The 17715-nt window shown below is 35.5% G+C and overlaps 2 protein-coding genes across 4 annotated transcripts; one reads left to right on the top strand and one right to left on the bottom strand.

Annotated features, from left to right (window-relative positions):
• Positions 1 to 9474: 9474 nt before the first annotated feature.
• On the top strand, positions 9475 to 15537 carry LOC104906921 (protein COBRA). Of its 3 annotated transcripts, none has more exons than XR_008968320.1 (7): positions 9475 to 9946; positions 10996 to 11075; positions 11614 to 12070; positions 12530 to 12689; positions 12773 to 13059; positions 13452 to 13912; positions 15404 to 15537. XR_008968320.1 is itself a non-coding variant. In XM_010695753.4 (6 exons), exons 1-6 carry the CDS (start codon positions 9862 to 9864, stop codon positions 13742 to 13744), a joined length of 1362 nt encoding a protein of 453 aa, XP_010694055.2. In that variant the 5' UTR covers positions 9475 to 9861; the 3' UTR covers positions 13745 to 14099. The 3 variants fall into 3 exon arrangements, 1 of the variants encoding a protein (XP_010694055.2); XR_008968321.1 differs by lacking the exon at positions 15404 to 15537 and adding an exon at positions 14152 to 14288; XM_010695753.4 differs by lacking the exon at positions 15404 to 15537 and having other exon boundaries at positions 13452 to 14099.
• On the bottom strand, positions 14049 to 17455 carry LOC104906917 (COBRA-like protein 4). Its single transcript, XM_010695748.4, has 6 exons — positions 17107 to 17455; positions 16925 to 17004; positions 16177 to 16633; positions 15371 to 15518; positions 14613 to 14887; positions 14049 to 14455 (listed from the first exon to the last, which is right to left on the bottom strand). Exons 1-6 carry the CDS (start codon positions 17156 to 17158, stop codon positions 14160 to 14162), a joined length of 1308 nt encoding a protein of 435 aa, XP_010694050.2. The 5' UTR covers positions 17159 to 17455; the 3' UTR covers positions 14049 to 14159.
• Positions 17456 to 17715: the final 260 nt, after the last annotated feature.

Below are 17715 nucleotides of genomic sequence, written 5' to 3'. Positions count from 1 at the left end.
AATTTCGAGATACAAAGAAGAACAACAAGAGTCACGCTCGTATGAATCTTGTTAAAATGAGAATAAGTTTTTGTGAGTTTTGTTTGATGATCAATCTCAAGTATTCTTAGAGAGAGAAAGAGAGTGCTCTTTAAGAGAATAATAAAATCAGAAAAATCCATATCATTGTGGTATAAAACCACTCTTATACACGCCAAAACAAAGAAGAAACCGTCAAACCGCTCATATATTGCAAACTGAACAACAGAAGCACGCGCATGCAGGAAGCCTGTCGCGAGTCGCGAGCGGGTTGCGACAGGTATCCCGAGTCGCGAGCAGCAGTCTGTCATCGCCCTCCTTGGGTCGCGAGTGGCGGCAGAAGTCGCGAGTCGCGAACAGTAGTCTGACGCTACCACCCTGAGCTTGTTTGTACTTGTTTTCTTCCTTATTAAATCTTACGATTATTCCATTGTTTACTATACCATAAACAACCTATGTGTATACTTAACGCAACTTGAATAACGACACCATAACCAAGTAATTCAAGTTATACATTACATGAATTTATCAACCAAATACTCTAAAATTAACAATCCTCCCCCATTTAGAGTATTCTAATAGATAATAAGCACTAAACTATCAAAACAAAACAATCTCATGCATAATGAAGTGTATAAAATTGACTTTCATATAGTAAAGTACACATTTCAAATTTCCGTATCCAATTGGTGTCGATAAGATTGAACCAATTTCAATACATAATGGAAACCCGAAAGATATAACACAAGATAAATTTACTTAAACTCATTATAACCGACACATAAAGCCTTGTGTCCATATCTATTCATAAGTGTATCAAAGCTATGCCCCACTAGCTCCTTGAAGCGGCTAAACTTCACACTTACATAGGTAGATCTCTAAAATACATGCTACTGTGAAAAGCATAAACAAGAGACCTATTAAGTTATACAACCTCCTTTACAACACAGTGATAGAACTATAAACTTAGGATGAATAAAGTTCTACAATCATCTAAATGAAGAAATTAATCTTATTGAACTTAAGACCCAACGTCATATTGGGCGTTAAGTTAAGATTCCCTCATTCGTGATTCTCAGGGGCTCCAATCCTAAACCGATTGCCATCCTCTTTACATTATCTCTAGCCAAGGCCTTTGTAAAACAATCCGCTAGATTATACGTTGTACGTACATAGTCAACAGTGATTACACTATCTTTGATAAGTCCTTGGATGTAGCTATGCCGCACACCAATATGTCTTGACTTACCATTATAGACTTGACTATATGCTCTTGCCAAAGCAGCATCGTTATCACAATGAATCGCTATGGGCGATATCGGTTTTGGCAAGAAAGGAATCTCAATCATGAGATTCTTCAACCACTCCGCCTCTTTGCTTGCGGAAGACAAAGCGTAAACTCCGAAGTCATGAGGAATCCGCTATGCAAGTTTGTTTCTTGGAAGCCCAAGATATAGCACCTCCCCCAAGCAGAAATACCCATCCACTTGTAGAAGAGTGATCCTCTTTGTTAGAGATCCAACTTGCATCCGAATACCCTTCTAAAACCGAAGGATATCCACTATAGGATAAACCATAGTCCTTGGTTTTTCCTAAGTACCTTAACACACGACGAATAGCTTGCCAATGTTGTACACTAGGATTACTAGTATACCTACTGAGTTGCCTACCGCAAATGCGATATCCGGCCTAGTACTCGTCATTGCATACATCAAACATCCAATCACCCTTGAATACTCAAGTTGAGATACAGCACTACCTACATTAGGTAGTAATTTCTCACTAGGGTCCATTGGAGTTGACACAAAAGAGCAACCACTAACATCGAATTTCTTAAGAACCTTTTCAATGTAGTGAGATTGAGACAAACTCAATTTACCTTTGCTTCTTTTAATTCTAATTCCTAGAATGACATCCGCCTCCCCCAAATCTTTCATTGAGAACTTAGACGATAGAAAAGATTTAGTCCATTCAACTTGGGATAAATCAGTTCCAAAAATTAGCATGTCATCTACATATAAGCAAATCATAACACCATGACCATTGTCATCAAATTTGCTATATACACACTTTCTGAATTGTTCAATTTGAATCCATTAGACAACACTACTCATCAAATTTTTGATGCCATTGCTTAGGTGCTTGTTTTAGCCCATACAAAGATCTAATTAGTTTGCAAACTTTTGTTCTTGACCTTTGACAACAAATCCAACCGGTTGTCTCATGTAAACCTCCTCATCTAATTCTCCATACAAGAACGCAGTCTTGACATCCATTTGATGGATCACAAGATTATGAATTGCTGCAAGGGAATCAATAATCTTATAGTGGAGATTCGAGCTACAGGTGCATATGTATCGAAATAATCGATACCCGGCTTTTGAGAAAAGCCTTGTGCCACTAACCGGGCTTTGAACTTGTCAATAGTTCCATCGATTTTCATTTTCTTCTTGAAAATCCATTTCACCCTATTGGTTTACATTTAGGAGGTAGGTCCGCTAAAACCCATGTGTTATTCCCCATGATTGAGTCCATTTCATCATCAATAGCTTCTTTCCAAAATGAAGCATCTTGAGATTGCATGGCCTCATCATATGTTAAAGGATCCCTTCCACATTATAGACATATGGAAATTTAGTCAAAACACTATCTCTTGATCCTTCAACCAAATATACATGAAAATCCGGGCCAAAAGATTTCTCTTTCCTAACCCGTTTACTTCTCCTTGGTTGAGTTGATGTAGATGCAACATTTTCATCTAGAATTTGTTCATCTAACTCATGATCATCTTTTGATCAATCTCTTGAATTTCGGTACTTGGAGTTATATCCTTTGGTCTAGGAACCGATGAATATCTATTTTCATCAAAAATTGCATCCCTTGACTCCACAATAGTGTGAACCGACCAAAAGTCGTTTTGTTCTATAACATAGAACCTATAGGATTTGCTATGAGAAGCATATCCTATAAAGATGCATTCAACTCCTCTTTCACCTAACTTTTTACGTTTAGGTTCCGGCACTTTCACTATTGCCCTACATCCCCAAACTCTAATGTAACTTAGATTTGGTTTTCTTTTGTACCATAATTCATAAGGGGTAACCTTGTTCTTTTTCATAGGAACACGGTTCAAGATGTAACAAGCGGTTAAAACCGCTTCACCCCAAAAACCATCACTCAAACCCGAGTAGATAACATAGAATTTACCATTTCTTGTAAAGTTCTATTTTTCTTTCCGCTACACCTTTTGTTGTGGTGTATAAGCCGCGGTTGTTTCATGTATATTCCTAAAGCTTGGAAATAACTAGGATTATGAAATTCACCACCTCTATCGGTTCTGAACTGTTTAACCTTGTCATTTAGTTGCAATTCTACTTCATTTTTATAGATCTCAAATTTATTTAGGGCTTCATCTTTAGTAGACAATAGATATACATAACAAAATCGTGAATGATCATCAATAAATGTTACTATATATTTTTTGTTTCCTAAAGAAGGTGTACTATGAAAATCACAAAGATCACTATGTACCAAATCAAGCAATTTAGTATCTCTTTCCACATTATTAGGGAAAGAACACCTAGTTATTTTGGTAAGCATGCATGTTTAACACTTCTCAATACTTGGATCAAGAAGGAATTAAATCATCCTTAGCCATAGAATATAACTTTCTATAATTAACATGACCAAGTCTTAAATGCCAAAGAGAAGAATTATCATTAATAACACACATTGTTTACTGAAGCATTTGAAATGCTTAGTTTAAACATACCATTACACAAATAACCAAGTCCAACAAACAAACCACCCTTGATAATATTGTCCGACTCAAAAACCATTTTAAAACCTATTCGATTCAAGATAGCTCCTGACACTAGATTACGCCTAAGTTCCGGAGCAAATACAACATCTCTTAACACTAGAGATTTGCCGGAACTAAAGACCAACTCTACTTGTCCTACACCGAGAACTTGAGCTGTAGAGTCATTCCCATGTATAGAACTTCTCCATTGTCCACCTCCTTGAAGGTTTTGAATGAAGACCGCTCCTTGCACACATGTCTTGAAGCTCCTGAATCGATATACCATGAACAATCATCCTGTACACAAAAGATTTCAGAAATCATACACATATAATTCAAACTTGAATTACATGAAAGTTGTGTACAAGTACCTTGTTTGGCTTGGGATTGGCTAGACTCGCCTTTCCCTCCACCTTGCTCATTCTTTTTGTTCATTTTCCTCTTCCATAGGAAGCAATCCTTTTTGAAGTGTCCGGGCTTGCCACACTCCCAACAACCACTTGTTGAACACCTCCACCATTCTTAGGCTTCTTAAAGTTGTTGCCTTTGGTGAAATTATTAGCCCTCTTAGGATTTGAGTCTTTGAACTTTCCATCCTCCACCATGTTAATGGTAGAAGAATTAGGATTTACCTCCTTTTGTCCATCTTGAACCCGAATGCCCTCTTCAATCCGAAGATGAGCACCCAATTGTTCCACATTTATATCATCTTTCCTATGTTTAAGAGTATTTCTAACATCCTTCCAACTTGGTGGTAATTTGTCTATTATTGAAGATACAATAAAAGTTTCATCCATACTAATATTGTGTTGTTTAAAACTTCCTAAAATCCTTTGAATTTCATGGAATTGTTCCATCACAGGCCTTGTTTCATTCATCTTAAAGTTATTGAAATTACTAACTAAGAACTTCTTACTAGATGCATCTTCGGCCATGTATTTGACTCAAGGTCATCCCAAAATTTTAGCGGATTCATAAAATTGATAAATCAAATAAAGTGTCAGACATACCGTTTAAAATGTGACCACGACATATATAATCGTCATTCTCCCACTTGTTCCTTCTCCTTGAGGCCTCCAAAGTTTCATCTTCCACAAACTCGGGTTTTGGAGTACTCAAAACATATGCCACCGAAAGAGAAGTGAGAAGAAAATGCATCTTCTTTTGCCATCTACGGAATCCCACACCTAACTTTTCAAGTTTCTGAAAATTCGAAGTCATTTCACGTACCGTAGCCATCTTCAAGATATCACTTTTGGATTGTTAGAATAGAAAAAGGGTGAAGAAGATGAATACTATGATGAAATCTTCTAGGCTGTGTAGACACTTCCCAAAAGTGATATTCCGACCCTATACGAAGCACGGGTTGCACGGAATTCAATTTCGAGATACAAAGAAGAACAACAAGAGTCACGCTCGTATGAATCTTGTTAAAATGAGAATAAGTTTTTGTGAGTTTTGTTTGATGATCAACTCAAGTATTCTTAGAGAGAGAAAGAGAGTGCTCTTTAAGAGAACAATAAATCAGAAAAATCCATCATTCGTGTGTATAAACCACTCTTATACACGCCAAAAAAAGAAGAAACCGTCAAACCGCTCATATATTGCAAACTGAACAACAGAAGCACGCGCAAGCAGGAAGCCTGTCGCGAGTCGCGAGAGGGTCGCGACAGGTATCCCGAGTCGCGAGCAGCAATCTGTCATCGCCCTCTTGGCGCGAGTGGACGCGATAGAAGCGCGAGTCGCGAACAGTAGTCTGACGCTACCACCCGGAGCTTGTTTGTACTTGTTTCTTCCTTGCTTCAAATCTTACATTATTCCATTGTTTACTATACCATAAACAACCTATGTGTATACTTAACGCAACTTGAATAACGACACCATAACCAAGTAATTCAAGTTATACATTACATGAATTTATCAACCAAATACTCTAAATTATCAACAATTACTTCCTATCTTACATATGTAGGATGCTATTTTGAAGTTTAATCTGATTTTAGATGGTGAACCTCAACTTTGTAGTTTCTACAAAGTAATTTTCTAGCATTATACAATAATATTCAAGGTTATCATATAGAATTAGAAAATTCCACTATCTAGAATTTTATAAAACACAGGGCCACAATCTAGAATATATCATTTTACTTTTCTTATGTGAACATATGTGCATCTTGTGTGACATCACACATAAAAATTGCGTCAATGATAGATGAAACTTGGAAGAAATCATGTGACATATTAACATAAAAGACAACACCTTTTGATATACTTCTATAGAATAGTATGGATTGATAGACGAACAGTATTTTCCCGACTATTACAAGTTTACAACATTATAATTTTTTAAAAGAACTAAATAATAGATATAAAGGCCAAAGAGTTGGACAATATTAGAACTAACTTTCAAAATGATATGGATAACATGTTTCATTAAATATGAGACCCAAAGACAAGCATGATGATCTACCTTTGAGAGTGAGAAATAGCTCAGTTGGTTAGAGCTTTCTTTCCGGTTCTATGAGATCCTAGGATCGATTCTCATCACTTGTCCTAGTGGCTCTCTATCACAAAAAAAGCAAAATTAGCCTCATTATCCTGAACTATAGCACGGGTAAACCAAACACCACCAACTAAGATTTATAGTCATAACACCTGAAATACGTACTTGAATGCAGTTTGTACCATAAATCTGGTCAAAAACCGGAATTCTCACCGACGAGAGATTTTTTTTTTAATTTTCCATTCCTTGCCCCCTTTTCTTATTTTCTTCTTTTTTCATCCTTTTACTTAAAAAAAACAAAAGGCACATGCCTCCCCCTTCTCCTTCCTCATCCTTCCCCCACTTAAATTCTGAAGATTACCTAAATTGAGGTTGAAAAAGTGAAATCACCATTTCCTTCGTCTTCACTTTCTGATCATGAATCTTTTATATCTTACTTGAGTTTTGTCGTGGATATCTTCCTTCTCAAAATTCAAACCATAATAACTTGAAACCAATTGATTTTTCACTATGCGACCGCGATTCCTAAGTCGTTCCAACACGTTTAACTACTTCATTGGTGTCGAATAGGGATGTCAATGGTGCGGGCCTGGGCCGGGTCCGCTTGGACCTATACCGGATTTTTTACAGCCATAGACCCGTCCAGATCCACTGGGTCTAGCGGGTCCACGAGTCCTTAATGAGTCCTTCTTAGTTTTAAGTTTGCATCATAATTTTGAATATATACAATTAAAATTTTTCGCCCTAATATATATAGATTCTGTATCCATGGTTAAAGTATTATCTAAACAAAATATTAAATGTTAACTCATAAAATATTAAAATGTTACAACTTACAGAATTACAAGTCTTAGATGGAGTTACAACAGTAACGAGTTCATCACAAAATCACAACTCATAAAACCTTAGAGTTCAGGCAAAAAAAATTTCTAACATGTACATGGGTCCAAAGGTCGGGTCTGGGTCCAGTGGACCCAAACCCATGTTCTACGGGACCCAGACCCAACCCTGACCCATTGGGTCTAAAAATTTTGGACCTAGACCCTTATAAGTGGATCAGGTCCTAGCAGGTCTGGGTCGCATTGCCATCTCTAGTGTCAAATCTCCAATTATAGTGAAGTAACGGCTGATGATTTCTTTGAAGAGTTTTTTGCCATGAATAAAAGTAAGATCGGAAATCTGAGGAGAGAGAATGGTGGAAACTTTGTTTCACTTAATGATGAATACTTCATTTTGGGGATCCTTTTGAGTAATTCTATTGGCGAAGAATTAGAAAGGAGAAAAGGTGACGTGGTGAAAAATAAAAAAATTAGAAAAGGGTGAAATTGGAAAAAATCAATAAAATAAAAAGATTCCCTCTTCGCCAGTTAGAAATTAGGTATCCTGCTTTATTTATGGTATGAACTGTACCTAGATCCGTATCTTGGTGTATTATGAGTTTCTGACTATAAGTCTTAGTTGGTGGTGTTTGGTACACCCGTTCTATAATTCAGAGTGATAAGACCAATTTTACTTTAAAAAAACGAAAGACAAGCATGGCGTGAGAATGTTTATAGTACACCTTGGTACACCCGAGATTGTTTTCTCCAAATGAGGGAATGAGCAAAATGAACAAATGAGCAAATTTATGAAAATGAGCAAACACTTTTATTACAAATTGAGCAAAGTGAGCAAATGAATAAATGAGCAAAATACCCATATGAGCAAATTGAACGTCGAATAAATACTTGAAATTCTAATTTATTATAAAAATACCCTTGGATATATCATACTCATGGTACACCCGGGTGTACCATGAGTTAACTCGCATGACGTCCTTAATCTTTTGGGATAAAAGACAGGTCTTTAAGACTGACCCAAATAAAACTGGGGGCCTGAAAACCCAAGTAATCCAATAAAGTCACTATTTCTTTTTTCCCACGAAATGACGTGGATATTAGGCAGCCACTTATTTGGACACAGCTGGATACATGATATAGAAAGAAAAATAAAAATGAGAAGGGGAAAAAGGCCACCTTTGTTTAAGGAGTCAATTTGATGATTTTAATTCCACACGGCCTCGCCGCTAGACATTGGACAAGCTGGATTTGTACTGTCTCTCAGCAGTCACTTTTCTTCCCACACGACAACCACAATACAAAACTAAACAACACTTGCATGCTAAGCAAATGCAGCCAAATAAATGCCTGGAGAAAGGATAATCTAATACTTCCCCCGTTTCTAAATAAGTGCAACACTTTTTGTTTTCACGTTTGCCAATGCATTATTTTAACCATTAATATCTTCAATTATCAATAAGTAAAAATTATAAAAAGTTGATATTAAAAAAATTCACATTCAGACGAATCTAACAAGATCCCACATGACTATGTTTTTCCTAAAATGTAAATCACCAAAGCTAATTAAAGTTTAAACTGTGAATAGTAAACACTATGCAAATGTTGCACTTATTTAGAAACGGAGGAAGTATTTCTTTCTACTTTTTTTCAAACTTTTATCCCATTTTCTAAGAAAATTTTCGGATTAATTCTCATCAGCTACTTTTGTAGCTATCTAAATACGAAAAATAAATTCTTGGTAACTTTTTATTAAATGCAACCAAATAATGTTCTAGTTCCTACACTACAACATATATAAAACATGAATTTTGATAAATTATTCTTACTAAAATCTGCTTCTCATATTGTTTATGGTTTATAAGGATCAAATTGGCCTACTAGTTGTGAGCCTCTCATTCTATTTTTTTAACAGGATTATAGGAGTTCGATTCTCACCCATTACAAGAAAGATCTACAATTTAATTATCTTCCTACAAGAAAACTCTCTTTACTACAAAAAATATTTATATTTATTACTGTATGAATTAAATAACTAAATACTTTTAAACCCAAATTGAAAATTCTAAATCCGTCACTCTTCTATGTACATGGGCTCCTAAGTTGATTAGACATTGCTACATATATCCACCAGGTAGATAACCCACTACTAATCGAAGATTACAAAAATATTAATTATGTTAAGTTGGATTCCATTACCACAATCCTCAACAAGTCTTTATTAATAATGAGTATTCTATCCGATAGGTAGACAAAGTTTTTTCCACGTTCATCCCTACCCTAGAATTTGCGCAAAACTTCGTCCCTACTCAAAATCCAAAAGTAAAAACCTGCCCCAATAAATCAAAAATCCATGGTCAGGAACTCACAGGTTATACAACTCCACATAACGACACTACCATACCATATTACCATTGTCACTCTCATTAATTGCTAAGAAATCAGACACATATTCCATATTCAATGCCAAAAAAAGTTCAACCAAGAAATACAATTTGCACTAAAAACCTCCCATTATTATAAAAGTGGACTAAAGTTTGTACCTTTGTGCTAATTTTCTCCTCTTTTCCTCTAATTTTTTCTATAATTGGGCACGTGAAATAGAAGCTACTGGAAAGTCTAACTCTTTCTCCCATCACTACTACTTCTTCTTCTTAATCACCTTCTTTCTCTCTCCTCAATTCCTGTAAAATTTCAGCAAAATGGGTTTTCGATCATTTTGCAATTTGAGTAATTTAAGCTTCATTTTCATGGTTTTCTTCATTTTTTCTACCTTTACTTTTACAGGTTAGTTTTCTCTCTCCTCCCCCACCCCCATTTTTAATTTGGGTTTCTAAAGTTTGAGACTTTAGTGTTCTTTTCTTTTGATCAATTTGATTGAATTTTGATTAATTATGGCTTTTGGGTTTTACCCATTTTGTTTGATCAAGAAATAATTTTTTTAATTAATTGTAATTTTTATTTTTTTAAGTTGGAAATTTCTAGAATACCCAGAAGAAAAAAAAAAGGAAAGGGAAAGTTATGCTGTTTGATTTTGCTAATTTGATGCTATATATAATTACTTTAGTGATGTAAATTATTTTTCTTCTTATGATTGATTTGTTGGTGTAATGCTACAGTACTTTGAGAATATTTGCCTCAATTAGGGGGACTATAAGAATATATTGGTTTTTGAAATTCTTTAATACTATATTAGGGAAATATTGTGTGAATTGAAATATCAGAAAATTAATATTCTTTCATTGATTAGTATTATTTGTTTCTTTCTTGATAGGGATGCCCTGCATAATCCTGTAGTGTTTTTAGGCAATGGGACATTTGCATGAATGAACAGCTTTTATTAAAAAAATAAAAAAAATAATTAAATAAATAAGAAAATTATGCTACCTAGGTGTAAATTTGATTTCTGTCAATTATGAAAATCTGAAAATCTTGCAATTTTTCCTATGGTGTTGGAATTTTCTTTGAAACTCTGAATTTTTCATGAATTTTCAATAAGGTTTTGCTATATTATCAAAACATTTTTTTTTTAATCTTTTGCCACATTTATTCTATAAGTAATGGTGCTATTTTACTTGGATGATGTACATGAATGAAGTTAGCTACTTCATGTATGATGTATAGAATCTAGTCTACATCTTAAGTTTGTGAATCATGATCATTTGAGATGTTTGCTTGCCCATCTTTTGTTGTTGATAATTTCATTTGTTTCTTGTTTGGAAATGTGAATGTCATGACTAAGATTTATCTGATGTTCCTTTCGAGTAGTGGTTTTATTTCACATCATGAGGGCTATAGAAGTAAGCTTGGTAGCTTTCTTTTGTTGTTGATTTCAGGAGCATATGATCCTCTCGACCCAAACGGGAACATTACCATCAAGTGGGACATCATAAATTGGACTCCTGATGGTTATGTCGTAAGTACTTCATCCTCGATAGGAGTTTCTTTCGCAATTGTAAAATGTAACTTTAACAATATTGATCCAACCATGAAAGAAAAAACATGCGCCTGCCTTTTCTTCCAAGCTCTTTTCCCTGGTTTGAAGCTTTGGAATCTTGAGCATATCTTCATTTTATTTTATACAACAATGTTGCCATGTTGGCACATCAATGTGTTCTCTACACCTTAACAAAATTTTTGGGGCAAACAAGGTCCAATAAAGGTTGATCTCCAATCAGTTGTGATAAGTTCATCTAAGTCCAGTTTAGCAAAATTTAGGTGAAGAGAATGCACCTCAAATGAAAGCATATGTATTGAATTTTAATTTTATGTTGCTCTAATATCAGTTTAACATTACCATCACACAGGTTCTAAGATCTTCAAATATTGCATTTTGCAAATTGACCAAGTTTCTTTTCTGTATAGCTAGGGATATACTTAAATTGCTGCAGTCTTTAGATGAATATTAGTAATATGGCTTCTTAATGGTCTTCATTTTCTGATTGAAATTCTAGGCTGTGGTTTCGATTTTTAACTTCCAAAAGTACCGTCACATTCAAGCACCAGGTTGGCAACTTGGATGGACTTGGGCAAAGAAAGAGGTAATTTGGAGCATGGTGGGTGGCCAAGCAACTGAGCAAGGGGATTGCTCAAAGTTTAAGGGCACTATTCCACATTGCTGTAAGAAAGATCCAACCGTTGTAGACTTGATGCCCGGGACTCCTTACAACCAGCAGATTGCCAACTGCTGTAGGGGAGGAGTGCTCAGTTCATGGGTGCAAGATCCTCCCACGGCGATTAGTGCATTTCAGATTAGTGTGGGTCGATCAGGCACCACAAACAAAACAGTCAAAGTGCCAAAAAATTTCACCCTAAGTGCACCTGGACCTGGTTACACCTGTGGACCTGGAAAGATTGTCAGACCTAGCCAATATAGAACCCAAGATGGGAGGAGAACCACCCAAGCTTTGAGTAAGATATTTGGGAGTTACAACTATAAACTACTGTCTATTGTATAGTATTTTGTTTGTCTTCATTCTTGAAAATTTGTATGCATCATAACTAGTTTCATAATTCTATTAGTTTTACAATTATAATTGAAAACACCAACAAGAAATCCTTCATTATGGCCTTGTTCACTTCACTTGAATATTAACTTAATTGAAATTATTTTTGTTTTTAGTGATTAATTGACGTTCAGTTGTTAAACACAATATTTTGGTGATTTAAGCTGATTTTGGCTGACAAATCTGATTTTCTGATTCTTGAGTGTTTTTGTCTTAGTCATTTTACTGCTTAAACTTTATTTTTGGTGATGAAAACTGATTTTTGCTGATTAAAACTAATCTTTTGCATTGTTTCAGATTAGCTTTTGGTTTTTCATATTCTTGAAGCTTTTGCTAATAAATTTAATCTTTCTCGTCTTGGCAGTGACTTGGAACGTGACATGCATGTATTCTCAGTTTTTGTCCCAGAAAACTCCCACGTGCTGTGTATCACTTTCATCCTTCTACAATGACACTATCATATCTTGTCCAACATGCAGCTGTGGCTGCCAAAACAATGCCTCTAACCCAGGAAGCTGTGTAGAGTAAGCTTTCTATGCTTTATTGTTCTTTGTCTTCATTCTGTAGTTTTCTCTAGATGAAAGTTTTAATGTACTCTTGTTTGCAGGCCGGACTCCCCATATTTAGCTTCAGTTGTTTCTCCTGCACATTCTAGCAAAACAAGTTACTTGCCACCTTTGGTTCGATGCACTAGCCATATGTGTCCAATTCGGATTCACTGGCATGTCAAAACCAGTTACAAGGATTATTGGCGAGTTAAGGTTACAATTACAAACTTTAACTACAGGATGAACTACTCAGGATGGAACTTGGTTGTGCAACATCCTAACTTTGACAACTTGACAGAGCTTTTCAGCTTTAATTACGAACCATTAACTCCTTACTCGAATATAAGTAAGTTCTTTACTCTCCCTATTAGCGACATTCTTGTTACTCAGACTCTACATTTTGCCTCAAATACTCGTGTCAGATCCTCGGCTTCTATTTTAGTTATAGTCAGTAATCATGGAACTTTTTAAGATAGCCGAGTTTCGCACTTGGCACATATCCATGTCTAACTAGACGGAATCTCCTCCATTTCCTATATCAACGGCTAGGATTGCATGAAGGGGGAAAGCAGGGCTTTCTTTTGGGAACTTATTTTTTCTAATTCATTAGAACAGAAGACAAGAAATTGAGAGGATTCTAATTTGCATCTAGCACGAGTACTTGAGTCTGAGTAACATATTGAGAAATTAACTGTACTCATTATCTCACTCATCCATAATGGTGTTCTTGTTAAATAGATGATACTGCCATGCTATGGGGAATCAAGTTCTATAACGATCTGCTTATGCAAGCTGGTCCACTTGGCAACGTCCAGTCTGAATTACTCTTCCGGAAGGACTCGTCTACATTTACATTCGAAAAGGGCTGGGCTTTCCCTCGCAGGATCTACTTCAATGGCGATAACTGTGTCATGCCACCACCCGATACCTACCCATGGTTGCCAAATGCCAGTCCTCGGCCCAATTTCTCTCTCTTAACTACAACATTGACACTATTGTCAGCCCTGGCATTCCTATATACTCATGCTTGAGGATTGAGATCCATGCTCTCGAGGACTTGGAGAAATACATGGAAAAACCCGAATGGTTTTTGATTTCAACAGTTGGCTTTTGGAAAACCTGAGCGACAAGCCTGTTGAAGATTAGCTGCACAATCACCCTTCAGGAGGGATGAACTTTGCTGTTTGTCTTATGATTAGGTTGGTGAATTCATTGCCATTTTGTTCTCATTTCTGTTGTACTTCAGGTTTATTTATGTATTACAACTAATCATTTTTCTATGTATAGATTTCATGTACTATAAAACTTACAATTGTAACAAAATTGTCCACCATATTCTTCTTGAAAACAAATAATGAATGTTTCTATGCCTGAATTCCTTCATTACTTGATACAGTCTAGAATTGTTTTCCCTGTCTGATAATTTTATGTCATTCAGTACAATAATCAAAAACAGAATGCCCCAGAATTGACAAATGCCAGAAATAACGACCCGATCATCGCCAAAACTGAGACTGACAGTTTAAGGCTTGAATTGGGCAGAAAAGGAAAAGTATCAGGTGGAGGCATCCTGCATTCATCTCCATTGAAGTAAACCTTCCTAGGGAATGCCCATCCTTGCCTGAAGGTGAAAGTGTTCTGATCCTTCTGCATCAGAACTTCAGACTGCACATTCCCGAATGGCCCTGCTTCCATCAGCAAATCGTTGTAAAATTTTGTCCCGTAAAACATCCCTGTATCATCTGCAAGATTTTTAGAAAGGCAGTTGTCAGAAACTTTCTTTTACCTTATTTTAGGTCTGAATTTGACCAGGTTAATGGACGGGGTAGCCCAATGAGTGTGTTTAGTCGAGTTAACGGAGATTTTATGAAATTGTCAGAAACCATGTAAGAAACTCACTTATTGATCCATAAGGAACAAGAGGCTTGTAGTTGAAGCTGAAGACTTCAGTGACGTTGTTCAGGTTCGGATGTTGAGCAACGAGAGTCCACTGGCTAAAGTTGGTATGGTAGTTGAAGTTTGTGATGCTAACCTTAACACGCCAGTAGTCCTTGTAGTTAACCTTAACATGCCAGTGCACCCGAATCGGGCACATGTGATGGGTGCAGTGGAGCAGCGGGGAGTTGTACCTCTTCGATTTTAATCCTGCCATACTCAGAATTTTTGAATCACTCCTGCAACGAACGAGTAAATACGATTCTGTTAAAAATTTGAAAATTTTATTATATTGGAGTTGGAACTACTTAGTATTGCTAAAATAATTGCATGTAATTAGACTAATCAGCTTTGATTTCACCTTAGTATATATTTACATTATATTGAGCATAATGAGATTAGACCTAATCAACTTTGAAAATTGTATATATAACACGAAAAGAAAACCCTCTTAGAGAACCATCATTAACTAAACAGACAGAAGGAGCGTCAGAAGAACTGAAATTACGTAAATTTTGTACTACGTTATAAACTTATAATGGCAGTGACGTATACACGATTCAATCCAAATCATGTATAATAACCCCATATGGATACATGACTTCATTATGGTGCAACTAGTGTCTTGAAAATCTTGCAAAGTATGTAGATTTCATTGTAACTTCAGACTTACCCCATTAATAAAAAAAGATTTTAACTAGTATCTGAAATAAGATTCTTACTTGACACAATTTTTTTTATGTTCACATCCGCAGGAGCAGGTAGGGCAAGGAGTGATAGTATCATTGTAGAAAGTTGACAAAGAGACACAGCAAGAAGGGTATTTCCTTGCTATAAACTGTGAGTAAGTGCATGTCACGTTCCATGTCACTGCATCAAACATAAAATAATAAAAGATGAAGGAAAGATTTGTTAACATGTAATTTTCAGAGTTAGATGTGAAATATAAAAACCAAACAAATAACATAACTTTTCTGTTCTGAAGACTTTTAAACTAACTATATTTAAACCATTTACCAATCTAGAAAATGACTTGCTAACTAGGAGATGTTCAAAGAGATAAATTTCAATGAAAAATATGTTTGTGTAGTTTTTTTTAGGTGAAACCGGCATAATATTAAAACTTAAAGTACTTTGTGTAGTTGTTTACATTGAACTTTCATCACTATTGCACTGCTATTTCTAGTTTTGTATGTCATATTGAAACTAGTCATATTATCTGGCAAATATGAATATGAATTTGAGGCACTCCATTATAAACAAAAAAAAAAATTGTACATTGTAATTGCTAATTCTTGGAGTAACATTTATCAAGGTATAATATGAGTAAATTTTATGATTAGGTACCCTCTTCTTTTTTGATTAAATTTTCAAATTTCTCTTTAATCGTAACAATTAACAACGTGAATTTGTACCCATCTCATTATGAATTGAACCTAAATATCATAATCCAATCAACAACTCTGTTAAGTTTTTCGAAAACATACTATATATGAATTATCACGAGTTAAGAGATAGATGGGCTTACTCAGGGCCTGAGTTTTACGACGACGATCTTGGGTTAGGAAATTGGTGGAAGGAACAATCTTAGCAGGCCCACAAGTGTAACCTGGGCCTGGTCCCAACAAGGTGAAATTCTTGGGCAATTTGACGGTCTTGTTGGTGGTACCGGCCTGTCCAACACTAACCTGAAATTGGGACACTGAGCCCGATTTGTCCTGTCCCCATGAATTTAGGACACCACCTTTACAACAGTTGGAGAATTGTTGGTTGTAAGGCGTCCCAGGTAAAAGGTCCACAACAGTTGGGGTCTTTTTACAGCAATGTGGTATGTTGCCCTTAAACTTGGAACAGTCACCTTGTTCTGTGGTTTGGGCTCCTACCATGGACCATATTACTTCTTTTTTGGCCCATGTCCAGCCCAATTGCCACCCTGGATCGCCTACGTGCCGGTACATTTGAAAATTATTTATTGTTACAGTTGCCTGCAAAAATTGTACAAGTCTCTATTATATATGGCAACTCTTGAGAAGTTTGGTTTCCACTTAAAATACCTTAAATATTCTTTATTTTAAAAAAATATTTACAATTTGATTTTAATATACTATGACTATTATACATCTTTATATAACTTGGAAGCACCCAATGCGTGCATTTGAATCCTTAATTTTAATCAAAAGTTAAGAAAGATACGTAAACATACTCTACAAAACGATAAGATTAACAATTACATGCAGCTTAATCTATTTAGAGATCAGTAATAGTCTAGCACTTACCACATAACCGTCGGGAGTCCATGACATAATATCCCATTTCACTGTTATGTTCCCATTTGGATCCAAGGGATCATATGCAGCTATAACCAAAGGAAGATAATTATGAAGTAACCAATTTATGAATAAAAAGTATTAATACTACTAGGTCAAGAAAAATAAATAAAAATAAAGTGTAGGCTAACCTGCATAAAATACCAATGTCACAAAACTAAATGCTATAATGAGAATCCTCATTTCTTCAACTTTAAACAGTTGATCTTGTAACAAATATCGCTATATTAATCACCAATTAATATAAAATTTCGAGGTTCTTGAGTGTCTGCCTTACGATCTATGGATCGCTATATTTTTTGAAAAATATACAAAAAAATGTCACTATATGATCTAATGTAAGCAGGAAACTGAAAAGAGAGAATTTGAGTATGATAAGTATACAAAATATGTGAACAAAGAGTGATATAATGTAGTAGAGTTTGTTTGAATTCGTAGTGACACCTTTTATGTAAGGTTCGCTTTACCTACTGGTTGTTGAGGTTTATATATATATATATCATCTAAGTATGATATGGGTATGTAAATATGTATGTAGTTCGATAAAATTTATGACACACTCATCTTAATACATAAATCTCGTGTCTTTAAAGCAACGCCTTGTGCTTCCTTTTAACGGTGAGTACCAGAAGGGTGGGATCTACTACCAAATAGCCAAATTAAGCAACCATGCAATGCTAGTAGTACTGGACCAAGATTTACTTGAATTTATACTACTTTGTGTTTGGTATATCCTGTTT

Source organism: Beta vulgaris, chromosome 2 (assembly GCF_026745355.1).
Source record: "Beta vulgaris subsp. vulgaris cultivar EL10 chromosome 2, EL10.2, whole genome shotgun sequence".
Classification (NCBI taxonomy): Eukaryota; Viridiplantae; Streptophyta; class Magnoliopsida; order Caryophyllales; family Amaranthaceae; genus Beta; species Beta vulgaris.
Note: the sequence above shows the minus strand (reverse complement) of the source record. Positions and strands in the feature narration are given on the sequence as shown.